Here is a 22,910-nt window from a genome sequence, read left to right on the forward strand (position 1 = left end):
TGCGACCACTGGCCTATTAAGTGCTGCTAAATACACCATTCTGCTATTGGGAAACATATGATGGACTACATTTATTTGGTATCTGCCATTTGAACATGTTTTGTTGGGCTTTTGTGTAACAATGTGACAGGTATTGTGCAATAAACCCATAGAAATGAACTGTCCTGTCACAAGTTACGTCTGTACATGGCTGAATAAAAACTGTCATTCCCCTATTTCCATACATTAAATGTTAAGGCTAATGGGCTTTTATTAGGAAAAATCCTGTTTCCACTGGACTGACAAAGAAAGCTTTAAATAATTTTTGTCCACATGACTTTCAAGGAAAAAGAAGTCAGACAGGATCTACCATTAAGCATCTTTTTATTGTGGTCTTTAATGTACATGCAGAATTTTAAAAAAAGGTGTCAGTTATATCTGTAAGCTTATAACAATAATGTAAATGTTTGGATCAGCAATGTATTTGGATTAGGGACTAAGAACTCTAAGTGAACAGACAGCTTTCAGGATATACAGTTTATATGGTAAACCAAGAAGGTTTTCTTCAGAGTGATTTTCCTCATAAAAACATAAAATATTTCTTGTTTACAATCTTGGTTGGTTTTAATATTGAAAATATCTATAATAGTACACTCTTCATTATGTACATAGAAAAAGACAAAACTATATCCATACCAGTGTCTGTTTTAAATGCAAATAGTAGTTAATAGCTTTGTAAATTTTTTGTGCACCCTCTCCCTTTTCCCTCCCCCACCCCCATTTAAAAATGCAGCATTTCCTAAAGTTTTCAATGCTTTGGCAGAAATAGAATGGAAGGCACTTCCATGTTAGATAAAGCAATATGTGAAATATCAGCACTAAATGAAAAAAGCTGTAGGTGTACCAGACAGCTCCATGTTCATCCCAAGGGCCAAATTTTGCACTCTTGCAGGTCAAGAACTGGTTTGCTAGAGATTCCAGCTGGAGCTGGCTCAGACCCCAGCTTGGTTTACAATAAGGCTGATTAGCCTAATAACTATTTTTACAAATGCTTCACACAAACCAATGAGGATGCAGAGGGCATCTCTGAACACAGTACTATCATGAGGGCAAAAAGCTCTTGCAGGTCACAGCATCAGAACGTGTCGCAAAGGCCCTGCTACTGAGGCCTTCCACTTCGCAACACGGTAGTTTCACACAACACCCTCTGTTTAAGACTTCCTGATGTGGCAGCTCAGCTAAAAATGAACAAAGCAACACACAAATGTGAAGATTCTAAAGCATCTCTTGTGATGGATAAATTTAGACTCAGCAAAGCATCCTGAAAACAATCTGTGTGCTAGTGGCAGGCTGACTTCTGCTGATAGGGAAGTTTTGAAAGCTGTAGAAAAGTTTCTCACAGGGGCAGCTCCTCCCTGGCCTCCTGTGGCTTGTTTGGCACTCCTTCACTTTTCTTTTAACTCAGGATTATCTCTGGCATACCTGTGATACACATTTATATTAATATTTTGCAAAAATACCCCAGATGCCAGTGAGATAAGCACCTAAATGCTTGCTAAGGGATGTGTCATAAGCCACAGTCAGGAAAACATTTCCATTATGACCAATTTTAGCTTTCAACTGCAGTTTGCTTCTGCAATCCTAGCAAAGGTTGAGAAATAACTGGGTGCAAACTTCCAAGAGAGAATGAGACAAAAAGGCACCAACCAAAGCTTTTATGCGTCAATGTCTCCATTGACGAAACGTTACATTTTCAGGACACACGCTAGTTCAGTAATATGTTTATTTAACTAATTTATTCATACTGCACAATATCTGACCATGACTGTAAATAGCTGCAGTCAACTGACAATCCAATTGAAAAAGAACATTCTGCTAAAACCTGCCAGCTGGTCACGTTCATTCTGCTGCGATAGCTCTGCACTCTTCAGCCACAATAAAATGAATGGCTTTATAGTGTTGGAAAGCATTTTTGTCATTCTTCAGTATCACTGTGGATTTCACAAGGAATGAAGGGTAAGATAAAAAGGCATCCAACAACACTCCAATCTCTGACTTGAACAGCCAGCAAAATGATATGCAGCTGGCATGGAAGAACAGCCCTTTAAGGTTAGTTTAAAATGCAGACCAGAGCAGGGAAAAAAAAGGCAAAAGAAAGAAAGAAAAAAAGAAAGGCAAGTAGTCCAGTAAGAATGAACAGTAGAAAAAGAAACTGAGCAAGTGATTCTTTGTTTTGGGCCAGTCCACCACCAGTTGCTGTATGTTGCTTTGGGAAACACAAAACTGGCACCAAAACACTCCAAACAACACAAAACTTTCACCCCCTTCCTAGGCTGATGGCTCTCCTTGAAACGTCCCTCAGATCTCTTTCCGTACTGTGGCTCGGATGCTGCTGAACACCTTGCCTATGGCCTCAAAGAGTGGGTCGCAGAACGTGTGGATGCAGATGGAATAGACACGGCTAATACACTGGATCTCAATCAGGTAGCTCCTTATGCACGGCACCACCGCCCAGATGTGCAGGAATGACAAAATGGCAAAGTAGATGCCCCAGATGAGAGCCATAGGAATACCAAAGATTGCTGACAGCAAACGATAAAACCAGTATTTCGTTACAGTGAAGGTGGTAAAACTGGCCTTCCAAATCCCATCAAAGCTGTGTGTTCCCTCTGGCTCAGCAATCACATCTTCAAAATCGATCTGCAGCAAAGAACACAAAGTCAGGTCAGTCAGACATTCGCAACAAGGGTGTCCTCCAGAAACACGTTCCTTGGAGAGCTATGGGCCCCTCTGCAAGAAAACATGAAGCATGTACTTCCTACATCCCAACATGATTCAACCTACTATAACCCACTATTGAAGTCATGAATCTTCAGTAACCTTTTCCCAGAGACTACCAGGGAGCCTCAATGATTAGCTCAAAATTAGATATCCAGCTTCTAGATGGAGTTTTCCACAAAACTGAATACATTTTCCTCATCTCCTACAGTCCTAAGGTATGCAGTGCCCTTATGGTCTACTTCAGGGATAAACCAGGTGAATAAAATCATGCTTCATAGTTTTGACTATTCATAAATCATTCAAAAAGTTACCTAAGGAAGCAGTGCATTCCAACAGGCATATTTTTGCACTCTATTGAAATACTGAGCTGTTCAGGAAGCTTAACTGTCATAACATTTCTATAAGAAAATTAACAGTATTGCAATGATACTTCAGCTCCATGTCACACAGACATGTTTGATATAACCCACAATACAGGATATTTAATTTAGTTACCACAACCAATTGTATAGGCACTGCAAACAACAGGAAAGAGAATATCACAACACTATTCCTCTGCAAGAAAATAAATGACTGTTTAAATCAGATGAAAGAAAAAAATAATTTGCATTCCTGGGACTGGATCCCAAAGTGTGATAATAATGCTGCCAAGAGTGAAGACTTACAGGAGCAAGGTAAGTGTGACATGGGCCAGCAGCCTCAGAAACTCAGGCAATAGTACCTTAGCATACTGGAAGGAGTGAATATATGTATACTCAATGTAAATATTGCTTATACTGTAAGAAAGGGCTCATGATCACTTCTTTTAATCTAAAATATACGTAATAATTGAAAAGAACTCATTCTTCTCTCCTGCTGAATCTTTTGTCACCTCCAGATGTCAGTTACTAACAAAGGGGAAAATATTATAAAACCACTGGACTTTCAAGCTTCTTAAACAACAAAAGATCATTACAATCGAAAGTGTACAGTCTAGGCACAATCTATGGGAATGGCTGGAAAGTCCCTGAGAGAAAATTTCTGAATCATCTGTGATATCCAACATCCTGAATGCCTAACACCAGGCTGGTTCAATTGCACATATTCACGTTACTCTCTCTGCCCGTGCTTCTCTCTAGACATCCTGTCATGCAAACTACAAACCTCCTCTTTTTCTGCTACTCTCAACTAGGTTCTAGTGATCTGAAAGTAATTCTTTGGGATGGGTATTCATCATCATCATCACCATCACACCTAAAGGTAGCATTTGGGTTGGAACTTCATCTCCACAGAAACCTATGGCAGACTGCATTGGTGGAGTATATTTTCTTTTTGGAATACATAAGCAAGCATACTTATACAAACTGTTTCTGCAGCTATTCAAAAGCAAACTTTTATTGTAGCCACATCCCGCATTAGCTCATTTTCAATGTGAATGGGTGTTCTTGGCTTATTATCAACATTTTCCTTGAAATCAGATAATAAAAATATCCAGATGATGGCAAAACTCAGGATGATGACAGCAAAAGAAAGTTTCTTCTCAAAAATATTACTACATAAGGACTACATGGACAGCCCTCTTATTCTAAAATTTTTGGCAATTTATTGCATGGTTCCCACAAGCTGATGCTGTAACCCTTGGCAAAGGCCATCATAGAAGTTCAAAGCATCGAGCACTAGTCAGTGTCACACCTAAAGTCCTTTCATTCAGTTCAGTTGTAGTGGAGTCCATCTCGTATTTTTTCAACTGGCTGATAAGGGAAATATTAGATCTCATAAGGAAAATAATTGTGCATTGAACTCCATCAGCCTTTTCATGGTTGCATCTTTAGCCAAGTGAGACCTATTTTTATCAGAAATGCATTTTTTTGGCATGCAAAATGAAACCATAATTTATTCTGAACTTTCTAGAATTTTTAAAATATATAGTACAACTGGTTCATAATTTAATTCCTTTCACAATAATTCATTGTAATGAAATGGAAAATGGAAGCCAATAAACTCACTGGTTTTCAAATCAAATAGTAAATTTTCTGTAATTGTGATTGTCAATAACTAATATGTTTAGCTTGTTGTGTTCAACAAAATATCCATGGAGAACTGGGGAACTGACAGAAGAATCATGCCATATAACATTTCCAGATGGACAGCCCTGTCCTCATTCCAGGAGATGATGCTAATAATATTAGAACATTTATGATAGATCTTTGGTCAGGATTTCCCAGCTCAAGTCATACACAGTTGTCCTAAAAGTACTCAGGAATAAATCTGTCTGTGAGATAACAGCGATGTACTCATGACACCAGTAATTATCAAGAGGTTACTTTCTTGGAGCAATTTCAACAGCTCTCAGAATGTTTCTACCAATGCACAGAACTAGAAGAGATGGCCCTGTAGGAATGATAGCTGATGTCACAGTACTATGTCTTTGCCCATTTCATTATTCAAGGCCCGTGTCACATTATTCCAGTTTGAATAAAGGAACTTGTGAGTGAGAAGACAGAAAAATGGTCTGAAAACTCAAACTCTTAGCTGAATACAGTGTTAAAATGAAGCTGTAAGAACATTATGAAACTATGTACATGCCAAGGAAGTCCAGCTACGCCTGGCATGTGAGCCTCTGTGGTGCTGTCCAAAACCAGACTTACCTGCAGCAGTGTCTAAATAAAGATAGGCAAGGAGTTGAGGTAATCTGGGCTCTTCTACTTCTCATAAGCTAACAGACCACTGCCTGGGAAACACTATTTATTTCACTTTCCAAGCAGTACAGGAGGTAAGTCCTTATGCTGTAGGAACGGAGCTATCACTCAGATTCTTCCTGCACTAAACCATGAAGGATCCTGATTTTAACTTGTAGGGATCATTTCTTCACAGGCTGCAGGAGGAACAGGTGACTGGATGCATTTTGCCTTGCTGTGGGTTACATTTACATCACTCGGATTACTCGCTCCCTCCTCAGTCCCTTACTACTCTCCTCTGGTTTATAGCTCAGGAGCACTCACTGACTGTGAGTGTCATCAGACTGATAAAGGGAGTCCAACTGAACTAAGTAAAGTAAAAATAGGACTGACAGGAGAAAGAGAAGTGCCCAGAAATATGATCCTACAGAAGAAAGACGCTCTCATTTCTGGTAATGAATCTGCCTTGCAAGTATAAGACAACATTTTTAGGATATTGTTCTCAAGGTTGCTTTTGCCAAAGCATCACGTGCATGTAGATCTGTGAACTCCTGTTTTGTCTACATAAAGGCTTTCTTAGGTTAGGCACAAGTCTTGTTCAGCAGATTGCATGCTCATCGTGTAGTTTGTTCCTCCAGAGCTGTCAGGGTGTGCTGTGAAATCACATTGAGGCAGTTGCCAAGCTGGTGAAAATACATGCATGCTCACTTGCGACAGGAGAGAAGTACAGGAAATTTAGTTTGACCCTCTAAAGGATGCTAATAACTCACTCTAGCCTTCTGTTTCAGACTAAACTATTCAACACTATCAACTCCTGTTCCATGCCTACAATGCACTTCCTGACTTCAGCTATTCTTTGTTTCCTACTATTCAGTTTGGTAAAGCCAGTTTTTATATTGCTTGAAGCTTTTGTCTGATTCTGCTATGAGAATTAATGCAGCTTCTTTTGCTCTGCACATGTTTATTAAACTATCAGGAAATTAAGGAACCTGCTTTGATTCTAAAATAGATTTATTTACAAGAAAGGGAAATGGTATGGCATTTATTCACAAGACTTATTTACAAGAGAGGGAGAATGTCTATCTAAAGATCAGAACTATTAAGAAAAAAGCTTAACAGTGTGAAGTTATCATCTGACTCAATAATATATGCCACATGTATGAAATTAGTTGACCTGCTGACCCTGTCACTTCAAGTCCCTAGGTATCAAAAGCTGACAGGCTGGAAAGGTATACTAAATGCCAGCCTCAAATCATCTACTTATCAGCTGTGCTTCTTAGAATTTTGCTCTCTTGTATATAACAAGCGATGAGAATGCCTACATTTTTGAGTCCCTTCAGTATCTCTTGGAGTCGGTAAAAGGATGCTTAGATCCTTGCTGTATCTCTCTTGATTGATCACTGATGTATCCAGTCAGGCAAAACACTTAAATATGCACACAACATGAAAAATGTGAACTGTCCCACTGATGTCCATATGCTTACATGCTCTGCCAGACCACAGCTCAAGTCTAGGCTGAATGTGTACAGGAAAGAGTCATAAGCTAGTTTTCTTTACATTTTTATGCGCAGAGTGTGGAAACTGTCTTTACTGCTTACCCTGGGCTGTTTTTAAACAGGCTTTCCCTGACTCCAAGACCGTAAGGAAAATATTGTTTCACTGTATTAAATCGTGTCTTTGCAAGACTTGAAGCAGATATGGTGGGGTTTTTGGTTGTAATAAATGCAATTTGTAAAATTCCCAAATATATTCAATGTCCTTTAAAGAAACATTCAACATAAGAAAATGTATGAAAATGACAAGCCTTTCTATGGCATGGGTCACATTTGGGAGGTGATGCTGCACAGACAGGTGCAACACTGTCCTTATGTTGGAGAAGGCTGTGGTGTGTATTATTAAAAATAAGAAAACATGTGAGCTTATGAGATTATTATTAGCTTTGTACTTCCACATACTGTCTAGAACTTAAAAATTGCCAGTTACAGTGCCTGGAGAGGAAAGGCATTACAGCAGCTGAAAACAAAGTTAAGCAAACTCACAACCTTTCTATTAAATCACTGATGCCAGTTAAACATTTATGTATTTCCTTGATCCTTTGGAGTACCACATTACCACATATGCTGATGCTTGTCCTGACCACTGCCACACTTTAACAGAAATTGATGAAAAAGTTTATACTCTTTCTACTGAATCTGCAGGAAAGAGGATGGGGAGGTGTTGGGACTTACAGGAGAAAAGCTGCTCTTCTCCCTTCCCTCCCAGACACCCAGAGACTCATTCCCCCTTTTAAGAGCACTCTGTTATCTCCATTTGGCAAATGTTTACCTGTAGTTATGTAGGGAAGCTGGTAATTTGTTCCTGAAAACATAGAGCTTCATGATTCCTAGATGGTCTGCTTCCTCACTAATCAGGTTTCAACAGCAAACATTAGGTGATCTCAGGTGTTTACTAAAGCCAAAACTCATTCTGTTCCACAGTATTTATACAAACCTCAAGCTAAAGCATGGGTGACTACAAAATGGCAACACCTAGCAGTGTTCTGTTCCATCACAAGACAAGAAATCTCCTTGAATCTTGATATTGGTGGGAAGCATCTAATGAGGGAACCCCAAGAGTCCCTCCAGACTGAGCTGCAGCATGATTAGGCTTTGCCTGTCAACCTTGAACTCTGTCTTCAGAGCACACTGTTCTTCTGGGGACTGGCTGGATCACAAGGCACAACAGTTACTCCTTTGGAAAAAAAAAAAAAAAAAAAAGAAAAAAAAAAAAAGCCATGACTGCAGAGGGCTAGGACCAGAGCTGTTGTGTAAGGTGTGTTACATGCAGAAAAATGACAAACAAGTATTTCCAAAGTGAACAAAAGCCTAAACAAGCAAGCAGAACTGCTGCACCCCAGTTACTTGTACAAACTGACCAATGAATTTGCTTTACCTTTCCTGTCTCCCTGTGCCTGCTTTCCACAATACAGCAAGAAAAGTGTTCTGCTGGCAGATCTCTTAATGGAAACAGTGAATCTTTCCTGAGTGCAACACATTATGACAGAAAAGCAAACAATGCTTTAACAAACAAGGATATTCATGTTGAAAAGTAGAATTGAAGGACTGCACTCTTCTAGCCAGAGAAGAAAACCAGTCTGGTCAGGAGTGACTCCTACTGCATGTACAACAAATACTCAGATGCATTATGAAAATGTGTAAATGATGCCATGACTTAGAAAAGGGGGGTGACTGCACATCACCATTTCGCAAACTGAAAATCATAGAAAAAACAACAAAAAAATTTGTTACTATTACTGAGAGAACAACCTCCTGCTCCCTGCCCATGCTGATTACACACCAGAAAAGCCCTGCTGATGGGCTTTGTTTCATCAGATGGGCAGGCTCACCAAAATCTGCAGAAGTGCTCGTGAGAAAAATGCGATTGATGCCAGTGGGTCAGCACTGTAGCAACCAGCTGTTCTCCAGAGACCTCCTCCTGAAGCACTTGCCCATCCTATTCCTATACAGGCTGGCAGAAGGAAAGACAAGCAGCTTCAAGGAAAGATCTGCAATCCTCTGCAACACAGCAAAACTTCCTGTGCAGGTGGGGATACTGTGTCAGCCAGTTCCTTGACGAATGTCTTGATGTTGTTGAAGTAAGCAGTCAGAAAATAAAATTACTGTTTTCCTCCCTGGAAACTGGGCTGCTGGGAGGTTATTGCAGCTTTCCTAAAAAGAAACTCTTCAGAAGCTTTCTTTGTTGTTATTATTTGGTTCATGTTCCACAGTTCCTTGTTTGATACAGCTATTTTAGCAAAGAACCCTAATACATATATGCATATTCACGTATGTCTGTCCATATGTCTGTTTAAGAGGTGTATTTATGAATATGAACACCAATGTGAAGTTTTGACTACACTAAACAGGCATTTTTTCTTTTATTTCAGTGGGTCCTGGAATTAAGCTGAATCCAAAAACCGTAATAAAAGTAAAGACATAATGTAAACTGATTTTGTATTTTAAAATGTATTTTATTTTATAAATATAACTATGATAGATTTATGTTTTATTATTGTATGCTTATATGCTATTAAGGTAATAAACTGCTATTAAGTATAACTTTTTAGAAGTTGGTCTAGCTTCATCGCTCCTAAATTTAGGCACTAATGCAAAGTAGAAATATAGTGACCTCAGACTCTTTAGTAGTGCATGGAGAGATACGGACCTTTGGAGGTTTAGATCTGGAAACTACTTTTTCCTCTTTATAGTTTGTGAAGGAAGTCTAAGGAGAGGAGACTCCTGATATATACTCAGGAGACTCCTGATTTATACTACCAATAAACACACTCCTGTTAGCTGCTGCAATTCTTTTTTGCACATCTGTATAACTTGTTTTCACCTTTTCCCTCATTTCTACCTGAACAATGCTACATGCTGACCATGAGTGTGCAGGGATGCCCAGCTGCCTCTCTTTTCCTTTAAGAAAAACCTTGCCCCTGCACTTGTACAGTTAGAAGGTTGTCTTTCTTAGGGAAGATCTTAAGTTACTGATCCTTAAACATAAGGTGTTTCTTTAGTATTTAATAAAAATAAAGGTATTTTATACTTCTGCTCTTGTCATAAACTGCATGAGAACAGTGATGGGATTGAGTGCACCCTCAGCAAGTTTGCTGATGACACCAAGCTGTGTGGTGAGGCTGACACACTGGAGGAAAGGGATGCCTTGACAGGCTTGAGAGCTGGGCACATGTGAACCTCATGAAGTTCAACAAGGCCAAGTGAAAGGTCCTACACCTGGGTGAGGGCAGTCCCAAGCACAAATACAGGCTGGGTGTTGACTAGATTAAGAGTAGCCCTGCAGAGAGGGACTTGGAGATGTCAGCTGATGAGCAGCTCAGTATGATCTGGCTTGCAGCTTGGAAAGCTGACAGCACCCTGGGCTGCATCAAAAGGAACAAGTTGAGGAAGGTGATCTCTGCTCTCATGAGACCCCACCTGGACTACTGTGTTCAGCTCTGGGGCCTCTAAGATAAGAACATGGGCCTGTTGGAGTGAATCCAGAGGAAAGCCAAAAAGATGATTAGAGGGCTGGAGCACATCCTCTGTGAAGACAGGCTAAGAGACTTGTGGTTGTTCAGTCTAGAGAAGAGAAGGCTCTTAGAGCAGTACATAAAGTGGGCTATAGAGGGACTTTTTACAAGGTCATGTAGTGATAGGACAAGGGGGAATGGTTTTAAACTGAAAGAGACTAGGTTTAGATTAGATATGAGGAAGAATTTCCTGAGAGGCACTGGAACAGGTTTCCCAGAGAATTTGCAGATGCCCCATCCCTGGAAGTGTTCAAGGCCAGGCTGAGGGGGCTTTGAGCAACCTGATCTAGTGAGTGGCATCCCAACCCATGGCAGGGGGCTGGAACTGGATGATCCTTAAGGTCCCTTCCAAGCCAAACCTTTCTATGATACAAGAACTTGGACTTGATAAAACAGTTGATGCCTTTATGGCTGAGGTCTACGGGAGATAGATCCCTGATGTTGAGGGAAAACTGATTATTTTTTGTAGCATCTGTTTGAATTCCAAGAACAGATTTCAAAGTTGACAGAGGAAATGTTGCAATCCGTCTATGAGACTCCCTTAGGCTTTTCTGGAACTCAGAATATAAATTCAGCACAGCAGGAGTTTGGACAGAGAATGTGGTGCTTTCACCTTCAGCTGTGAGAGTCTTCTCACTTATCTATGAAGTTGAATTTATCAGTTCCTATTTGTTTAACTACAAACAAAATCCACCTTTGTACAGCCCCACTAACATCTAGAGCACAGCTCCTTCATCTTGACTAAAATCATATTTTATCAAATCATTAAAATGGGGGACAGTGGCACTGAAATTATTTTTTCTTTTGATTGCTAATCTGATGATTTCTGAAAAGAATGATATTGCATAAGGTTCAAATTTTTCTCTGAAACTATCAGAAAACACTTTCCTAAGAAATCTGTCAAGAAAATATAAAGAGACTAATGGGGTAAAACCTGCCTCCCCAATAAATCAAATGAAATTAAACGATGTAATTTCTTTTTCATGTTCAAAATAACCAACCCTTTTAAGTCCAAAATGGGTTTTATTACTGTCATTTGTCTGGAAAAGAAATATGGTAGTTCTGGATCAAAAAGCTCAGAAAATCAATTGCTGATGTAGACTTCATCCTGCTGTCTATGGAAAGGGTATTTGAGAGCTGTGGGAAATACAAACTTATCTTAGTTTAGAACTATCGGTCTTCAGTTTTCCAGAAATCACACATGTTACAGAGTCACCCAAGTTCATTTGTATTTTCTTCCTTCTGTTGCCTAAAATACAACCAAGATCAAATTTCCTCACTGGGGACCCCACTGTCAGACCATTCTACTGTACACAGTTATCCCTTTTTCCCTGGAGAGTTTTGCATTTCAGTATTTTCTGTTTGTTTTAGATATCCATACCCTATGCAACAGAAGACAGTGTTTCTGTCCACATAGCAGGCTAAAAATTCTACAATCAATTCAAATTGTTCTTAATATTTTCTAACATATGATTGGAATTCTGTTGAAGGTACTGGAATTGAAAAGTATTTGCCTCTTCTGAATCTGAAATAGTGTCCAATAAATTCTAACAAAAGAAACAGCCATGCTGAATCATTTGCTCTGCCCCCATGGCCATCAAATGAACATTTTTTTATGGAATTATGAGTCATGTTCATCATGCTAAGCAAGAAGGCTGTACATAAGGCTTTAATAATACCATGAGTTTAAATGCAAACACATTTTTTTGAGAAAGAAGCTTTCATTAGAACAGATGCCATTATTAGCTGTAATCCAGAAATTCCATGTCTGAGAACTCCTAAATAATGTGCAAGAAAACTATTTTTCAGAACTCTTAAAATCTCGCTCAGACCTTGTATAAACTGGCATTCATAATGACTTGAGTTTTTAATCTCTTACTCCTAGACTAGCCTTGGAAGAAATATTTGAAACAAAACTGGATCATGTGGGTAGCCAAAGTCAAACATTTGAATTTTCTTGCATTTTAAATCTAAACCCCATAGCTTGTTAATAGGACACAGTCACAGAACCATTTCATTTAATCAGTTGTTATGCACATGTAAGGTGTCATGTCTAAGCCACAAGTATTAGCAATTGAGAGGAACATGACCTCTGAGAGCACTGCTTCTCCTGTCCTATGGTTAGGGTTAAATGCTGTGATGTGAATCTGCCTCCAGAGGCATCTCACTTTGATCACTGCCAACTAAAAGAGCCCAGATGACAAACTTGGATTAGAACACATACACACACATATTTGTGTATCTATGTATTTATACAGATGTTTTTAAACTTAAACATTTATTTATGTTCTCATGACTTTTAAAAATATCTAAAAACAAAGAAAAGGGGTCTGCATTAAATTTCACTTAATTCCTTATTTCAGAAATGGCACCTGATTGAGCTCTGCTTTTCTCTCATTTTACTGTGTTGAAGAGCAGAACTGCATTCCTCTCAGGCTGATACTTCTCACATCCAAGTGACAGCCCATCTTAGGTGTCCCATCCAAAAGGAGGAGGGGGTGACACCTGCTTTCCTTCCAGGAGGTTCTCAGGTGTGGGGATGGGAAGTACTCTGACCAGTCATCTTTCTGCACATTTTACACTGTGCTCAGTGCAACAGGGAGGGACCTTAATCATAAAAGATTGCATAAAATGTAAACTGCTTTTGAAAAACCCTCTCTTTTCATTACGAGGCAGAAACTGTAAATAGCTTTAAAATACCTGAGTAATACTTTCCTCCCTAATGAGTACATAAGGGTATTACAGTATTTGTCAACATCTGACTAAAAATTCCAGACTTTTCCTTGCAGTAAGCTGAATTGCCCTTAACTGCATTATTTTTAAGTGGAAGGCATGAATACATAACCTTTTAAAACATGGCACAAAAGCTCTGCATCCTCACATCTATAGCCAATTCCAACTGGAATTTTTTTTCCAGAGCAAAAAGGACTACTATACAACAAACAGCAGATAGACATCACTTGTTTAAAACAGAATAATTACGTTCTGGATGGTAGACCAGGCACTGGCCTTTCTCCCTGGCACATCACTGTAGGAAAAAACCTGTAAGCTGGCTGCAGATGTGACTGCACAGTTGGTCCTTACTAGTCCCAGAGGATTAGACTTTGCAGGGTTGGCTGCAAGGTCCGTCCCCATTCTCAGCAAGGAGCGACGAAGTTACTGAGAAGAGCAATCTGTAGGAGAACTGGCTCCCTCCTCTGTGTTTTCCAAATTCAGTAAACTCTGTGCAGACTTGACCACAGATATGTTGAGAAAGTTTGAACTCTAGAACTCAAAGGCTGCAATTTAGCTGTACTCTGAAAAACACAAATACTGTGTTGGGAAACAAGAAGAGCAAAGCCTGAATTTCAGGCACCTTCATGTGAGTCCTGGGTCATCGGGGAATGCATCAGAGAAAAAAGCAATAAGCTTTCCACCCTGTTTGTTGTGTCTCATCACAAATAAAACCTGCAGGACACAAGTCCAAGAGCAGAACTGTCTGGTGAAGGACGCATGAAACAGATAAAACTACGGCAAACCACCTGTATAATCACCAGCATGACTCCTGGAGAGCTCTCACATGCACAGAGGCTGTTTCTCCCTTGCTAGATTCCCTCCTTGCCTCTGGCCTGGCTAGCCACCTTCACAAGCCAGTGCTTGAAGGAATGGAACCACTAGTGCACATTCTCCTGCTGTCTAGGTGATGTATGAGGACAGTTGTTTGAGGAAAATCCTTCCTTTCCCGTCTCCACTGAAAAAATTGGAACAAAAAGGAAATTCTGGTGATTTTTACTAGATTGTGCTTCCTCCAGTGCAGAGCTGTCACTTCCACTGCCTGAATACCTCAGGTTCCGTAAGGCCTTGCTCACATCCATCTCTGAACAGAAATCCAGTCATTTGCCCCATTTTTCTGGAATCGTCCCAGCACTTAGCTTCCACTTGGTGGTTAATTCAAAGACAAAACCATAAGCAAAGTCACCAACAGCTTTGATGCAAAGCTGCTCCACGTGTCTAGTTTTCATAAAAGGATCTTTTATAAAAGGGTTTCTCCCCCTTGCCTGGATCCCAACCCTAATGCTGCCTGCACCACGCATCTGCTGCAGGGGAAGCTGTGCAGATGCTCTCTGCTGCAAATGAAGGGAACGCGTCTCTCGCTTCTCACAAGAGAAGGTTATTTTTAAAATGTGCTATGGGAAGTATTTGAATACAGACAACACTGAGGCCTTTTAGAGAGCTGCTTACAGAGCAGATTCCTCATTCTCTGTCTAATCATTTCTATTTCATGGCTGACTGATTTGTCCCCAGTTTCCATGCTGTTGTGCCTCGTAGTCAAGTGGCAAGAAATGCATAAAATGCTGGGTAAAAAGCAAATGGTTCTGAATCTAGAAAAATGCAATGGCTCTAAACAAATTTGAGCTCAGCCTGAGCCATACTTCTGGCATTACAGAACTCCTACTTTTTTTTTTTTTTGGTCTGACTTTTAGTACCTGACTAAGACTGGTGTCTCCCTCAGTTATACAAGTGTATCTTTTACACTCTGCCTGGATTTTTTACAGTAAAAGTAAGAAAGGCAGATACATATTAGAAGGGGACTAGAGACTGATGGCTATGGCAGGAACTGAATTTGTGTATTTTCACCCCAACTCAAGCCTGTCGCCTAGGTACTGGGTCTGAATTTTATTGCTATGTCTAATGGACTGAATCTGAACACAGGGTCCAAATAAATGCAAATTGTGGCAAAATTCCTCTCTCTACTTTGCAGGTTAGACTATCTATGAAATACTTAAAGTTATTTATCCTTGTAACAAAACAGAAAATGTTGCTTTACAATGCCATTTCGTACAAACACTGCTGGTTTTATGACGCAAAATGGATCCTGTCTGGTTAAAATCAAATTCATTTTGGTATATTCCTATGTCTTGATGTGACTATGTTCACTACCAGGAGCTCACTTGCTGACACAGAGACAGTACTGGTATTCTGGCTGTTTGCTGTTTTTCAATGAATGTGTTGGTCCACAATTATTTCAAAAGGACAAACTGAAAAGTTTTTTTTTCCATTCCTATACTTATTATTTTCCAAGTTTATTTTAGAAGACTGAATGTAACAAACTTCCTTAATCCTTGCCTCTGTGGGAGGCAGAGAGGGCAGGATGGGCTTAGTATGTTTCAGCTTCCTTTAAATCCATTACAGGTTTTTTTCTGTCAGTGGTCTCACTTTTCCTAGCAGGGTCGTTCTTTCACAAGGTTTGGTTTGTGGACATCAGGATTCTGACTTGCTTGGGGGCTACGACTCATCCTCAGAAGGTCTGGTTGCTTTGGGGACTTCTTCTGTTGATGTACGCAATAAACTGTGACGCGGTGCCGTTCGTGAGCTCTTGCATTCCCTGTCTACTCAGCTGCTCCTCCATGGGTAGCAGAAAAAAGAATTCTTCTCTCCTTTTTAAAATCAACCATTCTAAAGGCAGTTTTGTACCATTAGGTACACAGATGATTTTTTCTAAACAAGTAACAATTTTATGCCTTTTCTTTATATATGGCTCCTTAAAGATACAGGCTGCTGTGAGGGATAATTCTCAGCATGGATCCAACAATATGACCATGGCTGGTCATATTCAGCACCTTCAAATTATGTTGAAGTCTTGAATTTGGATTTACTTGTGACCTTGTTAAATTGTCTGCACATGGCATGAATCATTTTACAGATACACATTCAGGAACCAGAGTTCACCCTCTTGATTCTCTGGAAACAATACAGTACTTTTCTTTTTCTATAACGGGTCTTCGTTACAACAAACATGGTGAACTGCACACACTCTTGACACTGCTGGCCACTAAGCAAGCCAGTTAGTGGCTTAGTCACCCACTATGAGTGGGCGGTTCCCATTTTTCCTAGGGTCTGACAAACCCAGACTTGCACCATCAATTTTCACATTGCGGTGGTGTATTCCCCTCTCCTTCTTTCCAGGCTGCAGTGTGATCTGAGAAATGCTTGCTAGGCCTTGGCTTTGAAAACACCACCTGGGCTCAGCTCTTTCTGAGCTTATCAGAAACACTGTCCACTCCCAGGAATTGCTAACAAGCTCCTGTTTTCCTTATGACCAGCTTTGAAAAATATTCCTCCTGCCTGAATGGCACAACATTCCTGGTCCCACACTTTCAGAGAAAGTGCCTACCCAAACTGTGGCCAGTATGAAACATTGTTATGACTAAAGCCCACTCTCTTGTGACCCTATAAACAGCGGCCCAAAATGGGGCCCTTTGAGCTCTCCTGGACTGCAGCGAGCTGGGACCAGCATCTCCCTCTGAGTGGGACACCTCTCAGAGCCAGCAAACGCTCAGGTTTGCTATACCTGGAGGATCACCAAAACAAGACGTATCCTGGGCCAACACCCACACTCCTCAAGGCCTGATCCTTTGCCTGTCAGGAGATGCAAAAGCATCTGAAGTGAGTATTTCACTGACCTCTGGTGGGAATTTTTCACGGGTACCTTGCTTGCACTGACTGCTCCTGTCTATGTGCACGCCCCTGTGCATATCCTATAGCAAATTTGAGAGAAATATTGCTTTTTTAGATGTATAAGTACCTTGGGTATCTAAGTAAGTTAGGCTTCTGAGTAAGGTTAAGTTATAGTTATAAACTTACTTAAATGCTGCTAAGTATTGTTCTTTTGCTAAGTTGTTAAACATAAGTTATAAGCTAAGTTAAGTGTTGCTAAGTGTTGTTCTTCTGCTGAGTTGCTAAGTATAACTTCAAAGTTAAAAGTTAGGTTAAATGCTCTTCAGTGTTATTCTTGATTAAATTGTTAAGTTATAAATTAAGTTTAAGCTACAAGTTAGGTATAAGTTAAGTGTTTTTCCTATGTTAAATTGTTAGCCTTAAGGTATAAGTTAAAGTACTGTTAAGTTGGAGCATTGGTAAGCTTTTAGGCCCTGTTCCTTTTTATCCTTGCCAGCACTGTCTTTTGTCACACACACACCTAAACACACCCCCCCCACCCCCCTAGATAGTTTTCAGTTAATTTCTGTTTTGATTGCCTGGATTTTGTTTGGTTTTGTTGTTGCTTGTTTTCCCTTATTGTGCCTTGGCTGTCCTATAAGTACTAGAGTGAATCTTGCCAATGAACTTGTTGTGCTTTGTCACTTAATATTAAATCTGACTTTTGCACATACCATTGCTGATGATTTTTTAAGTTATCTCAAACACTCTCATTTGTAACACACATGGATTGTATAAATTTGTCTGTATAAAAGTTTTTTCTAAGAGAAAACCTATCTCTGTGATTCTTCTGACCAAAGTGACTTCAAGCAAAAATCTCCATCAACCCTGATTTGTCAAAACAGCCAAACTGATTTATAAACCCAAACAAAAAACTCTAGGCAAGGGCACAGTTAGATTTTGCTTAGCTTGCTTATCATCTCTTGAGGGAAGGAAAAACACCAAAGAGAACAGAACAGAACAAGGACACAAGTCCAACCGCCATCAGGATCTCTGATTTTGCACCCGTCAGGCTTAGGAAAGGCGATCTGGTTTGTGACATCTCCCCGCCCTGCCTCTGTGCGTGCCTCGGGGAAGGAAAATCCTTCCGACGGTGTTACACAAGGTCACGCAACTCATCTCCCCGCTGCCCCGGCCCCGGGCGGGACGTCCCGGCTGCAGAGCTGACTGCCGGCACACACCGCGGCGGGACCCCCGCGGCCCCGGCCGGCTGCGCCGAGCCCAGCCCGGTGCGCCCCGCGGGGCAGCGCGGGAGCCCGAGACGGCCAGCCCCGCTCCGGAGCGGGGAGCGAGGAGCTCCGCAGGGCTGCCCTAGCCGCTGCCCGCCTCTCTCCTGCCCACTCCCCCTTTCCTTTTAAAAAAAAAAAAAAAAAAAAAAAAAAGTCATCCCCTGCCCCGTTCCCTCCTGTAGCAGGTGGAGGGATGAGCTTCGCGGGCTTCTGCCGCCCTGACAATGCCTGCGTACCTTGCCTCGGCAGGACTTGGTATCGCCCCCCGCGCCGTCCCGCCTCGGCCCCTCACCTTAACCACGTCGTCGTTGAGATGCTTGGGGTCTCGGTTGACCAGGTCGATCTCTTTGGTGTGCACGTCGTGCACCGCCTTTTCGCTCAGCTCATCTGCCATCATCTTGTTGTTGGGCTTGTAGATGTTGCCCTGCTCCCGGACGGGCGCCGTGTACAGAAAGCCCTGCGGGGAGCAGAGGGAGCGCGGGCGGGAGGGGAAAGCCCAGTTGAGGCGGGGAGGGCAGGGCAGGGCCGGGCCGGGCAGGGCCGGTCCGCGTCGCGCAGGAGGGCGGGCTGGGGGAGGCGGCCCCAGGTCCCGCGGGCAGCGGGATCCAGGCTGCGGGGCGGCCCTCGTCCGGCTATTTAACCGCGGCCGCGGGGCGCACACCACACCCCCGCGGTGCCAGGCGCCGGTCCCGCTCCTGCCACCAGGCGGCCCGGCCTTGCGGCGTTGCCCCCGGGCGGAGCGAGCGGCCTCTGGGCGGGGAGGGCGCTGGCGTGGCCCCCCGGGCACAGCGGGGAGCGTCCGGGGCTCCCCACGCACCACCCTCCCCATAGCGCCCTCACCACGCTGCCCTCGCCATACCGCCTTCGCCGCGCTGACCTGAGCACGGCGCCGTCACCGCACTGTCCTCGCTACACTGCCCCCCCATACTGCCCTTCATGCAGGGCCATAACCGTGCCCTCTCCATCCCGGTGCTCTCGCTATGCTGCTCTCCATATACCGCCCTTCCCGCACGGCCGCCAGCAGCCCCCCTCCCCGCACGCCGCCCGGGACGTGCGCCCCGGCTCTCCCCGACCCGCTGTCCCTGCCCGCAGGTGCGCTCCTGTCCGCCCTCCTGCCGCCGAGCCGCCCCCGCGCCCCGCTCCTCCGACAGGTCAGGGAGCTTGGGGGCCCCAGCCGCTGCAGGTACTCGGTGGAGGGGCAGCATCCCGGCCCCATGTCCCGGTGGTCCTACCTCCGAGTCTACGTATTTGGTGCCGGACATGGTGCTGCGGGCTGCTGACGGCTCTGCCGCGAGTTACTCTGCCCTGTGACTTGTAGGACCGGAGGCAGGAAGATTCCGCTCTGCGAAGCGGCCGGCCGGGGGAGGTAGCTGCGAGGAGAGGGCTGGCCGCTGGCCAGGGCGGCTGCCTGCCTCCGGCTGGGGTGGATGACAGCGGCGGTACGGCCCCGCACATGGCAGGGGCGGCCGGCAGCCGCCGGGGATGGGAGGGGAAAATGGCCCTGCCCCGACAACTGGGGGATCTGGCGGACCCGGTCCCTGATGCCTGAGCCATGCCGGGCGGAGACAGGGGCTCGACAGGGAGAGAGACAGGGACAGGGTCGTCCCCGCGTCGTCCGCCCTGCCCCGGCCGCCCACGGCCCCCGACAGGGGGTCCCCGCCGCTGGATGCCGGGCCGGCAGTGGCTGCGTGCGGCAGAGTCACCTGGGCAAGGGGGGGGCAAGGAAGCAATGAGGAGATGGAAAACTTTAGTTGTCTTTAGCGTCCAGAGCAAGCGAAGCGTTTGTCGGGCTCCCCCCTCCCGGTATTGACAATAGTTTACACAGAAGCATCGCTGCTCCAGGAACAATTGTGGAAACTTGGACATCCTTATGATGAAGAAAAAGATATTTTCTCAACTGGTTCATTTCAAAACTGTTCAAATATTTAACAGTTCTGCATTTTAACACTGCTATATTTTTCCCGGGAGGAGGTTGATCCATTCCTGTCTGCCATGCACGTTAACCACTGGGATTCACTTTTAAACGGTGGGATGCCGTTTTGCCGTGCTCTGTTCCCAAGGTTTTTTGTAAGCTCAGGGGCATATATAGGTGTAAATGCTATAGATATAAATATTCATCACTATATTCAAAATGGCTCAGGTTAGGGTTGCAGCATCATTACACATCTATAAAATGAATTATATTTCACTTCTCTCTCTGTGTGTGTGTGTGTGTGTGTGTGTTTGCAGCCATTAGTTTTGTGTTAGGAAATCAGACTATAGTGAAAGATTTATAACATTAACAGAAAAATAGTGACCTTAGTGTTATGCCATTTAGCACAGAATTGCAGCAACAGAAGTAGAAAATTCTTAACTACAGTAAGTCTGCCTTTGGCACTTCAATAGAGAAATTACCTCGAAGAAGCGCCTCACTAAGATGGATGTAGGCTCCACAGATGTAAATAACTGCACCTGTTGAAAATGCAGTCCGCATGGACATGTACTGCTAATACATCAGTTAGCAGTCGACTTCCTTTAGTTTATATTGCTCATAAACTTTAGAACGAATGCCCCGGATGGAAGTTTTCCAACTTTCCAAGTTAGCTGTAATTTTTAAAAGTAGCTTTTTTATTGATGCAATAATTCACTTAAGCCATCGTTAAAATATTTTAGTCTGTCCAAGCTTTTGAGTCTGTATATGGAGTTGAATGAGTGCATTGAAGGACATCGACTCTGCAATTTTTCTATCCATCTGAAAAAAAACCTGCAAGGTAGCTCTTTGTTTTCATATCTAGGAAAGTTTTTCAGTTAATCACTGTCCTGCACATGAACCAGAACATTTTGATCCATCTTTCAGTATTACTGTGTATCTCAAGGATGACTGAAAAAAAGAGAGGTACTTGTTAATTTGAAATGCTGAATTGGTTCTGGAATAGTTTCTTCAGAACCACAGCCCCCTTTAAAAGATATTTCTGAATCAGACAACACTACTGCAGCTAGAAGAATATAATAAACTAGTGGAATTTATACGTTTTGTGAGATGAATTCCAGAATAGGCTCCATACAAAGTGAAATGAATCATCACATTAGTAGTGCTTTCTTGAGCTGGAATACCAAGAAGACAGCCTACTCAGAAAAAGACATGGGTACTATCAAGCAGTAAGAGTGAGCAAGTTACATCTGCAGAGATGGAGAGGGATGGAGCCATGGCCCCTTGCCTCTAGCACCGCTGTATGAGAAATGCACACAAACTCAACAGCCAGAGACTTGGTATGGATACACACAGGAGTTCTGCAAGGATCTCCTTGTTACATTCAGAGGAAGAGTAATAATTCAGTGGGAAAGGGCCTGGTAAAGGCCTGCAGGAATCTTCTGAAAGTGCAAAAGCTCTGTTCCCCTTCTCAGTCACTATGAATGTTTTATCCAGGAGTGGCCAAAAATTACCAGAATTTGTAGACACTCAAGCTGGCCTTGGAAATGCCGCCCAGTCTTCTCATGGAGTTTTGCTGTGTTTTTAGTAGTCCAGGTCAGTGGCTAAACAGGACTACATGCCACCTTGGTTGTCCACTTCACTGCCTTTCTTCATCACACCAGCCTCAGACAATTCATACCTAATTTTAAAATGTTTTTATTGCTCCAAAATCTTGCTTTAATGAAACTTTCAAACCTCAGGATTACCTTGCTTGAAAACTTGCTCTAAACATGGAGAAAAGCATGTGTACCGTATGATTTATTTTTCCCATTTTGAGGGGAGGAAATGTTTTGTTATGGGTAGGAAACATGTCTTCCAAGAAGCCAGTGGGGGGAGGGGGGTGGGGAAGGACCAGACAAAATCCCTCAAAAACTGTCAGAAAATGAGTCATGAAGCTGAACTGAATGTGGATGACTGCTCACTGAGTGTCTTTTTCTGGTATCAAACGCTCCTCCTTCCTCCACTCCTCACCCTCCTTTTCGTTTTAAGCTTGTGTAACTATTCCAGGTATGGTATTAGCAATACTCCTGATATATTCCAATGTCAGCAAGATCAAAATCAGCCCTGGGAAACTGTTTTCTTTATGTATAGTTTCAACAGCAACAAGGCTGTCAGGTAACAGAAGCTGTGCATGAGCAGCCTGTCTTATGCAGAGCACTTAAAAACCTGAAGCTTAGGAGTGAAAGATCGTTGCTTTTTTGTGTATCTTCTGTTCAATTGCTTAACCACATCATTTTATGTGCAGTTGTTGGTGCAGAACTGTTGGTATTGAACTTTCAGCGGTCATGCTACTGTTGTCACCCTGTTGCATGCTAACAAGAATTAGGATAGATTTAACATGCAGGCCAATGTTTTCCTCATTCCATTAAAGACTTGTAGTCCTGGAGGATTCATGGTAGTCATTCTGTCCCCACTCCCTGAAGGATTTCTGTATCTTAAAATGTGCATCACTGGATCAGAACTTTTCCATAGGGATGGATTCCCCTTTCCCCCAGTATCCAGGGCTGCAGATTCATGTATGCATTTGTTATTTGGCCTGTTTGTGCCTTGAATCCAAGGATTAGTTATACCAGGAGAGATGGGCAGCTCTTCTCACATTCCTTCCTTCTCACAACCTCTAGCCAGGAGTGATTTCATTGTACGTGAAAGTGGTGCTGCCATAAAACATTTCACAATAGCCTAAGGGCTAGAAGAGGCAAACCAACACTTGAGAAACCTGAAATAAATTTTTTGCCTGAGGTGTGCCATTGCATTTGGACTCACTCCTG

General features: G+C 42.7%; 1 protein-coding gene across 1 annotated transcript; it reads right to left on the bottom strand.

Moving 5' to 3' along the window:
- Window positions 1-346: 346 nt before the first annotated feature.
- Window positions 347-19,558, bottom strand: CAV1 (caveolin 1). The gene is made up of 3 exons (XM_039571410.1): window positions 19,424-19,558; window positions 18,484-18,648; window positions 347-2,679 (listed from the first exon to the last, which is right to left on the bottom strand). The coding sequence occupies exons 1-3, from the start codon at window positions 19,451-19,453 to the stop codon at window positions 2,338-2,340; spliced, it is 537 nt and encodes a 178-aa protein (XP_039427344.1). The 5' UTR covers window positions 19,454-19,558; the 3' UTR covers window positions 347-2,337.
- Between the last annotated feature and the right edge of the window lie 3,352 nt (window positions 19,559-22,910).

This window comes from Corvus cornix, chromosome 1A, assembly GCF_000738735.6.
Source record: "Corvus cornix cornix isolate S_Up_H32 chromosome 1A, ASM73873v5, whole genome shotgun sequence".
NCBI lineage: Eukaryota > Metazoa > Chordata > Aves > Passeriformes > Corvidae > Corvus > Corvus cornix.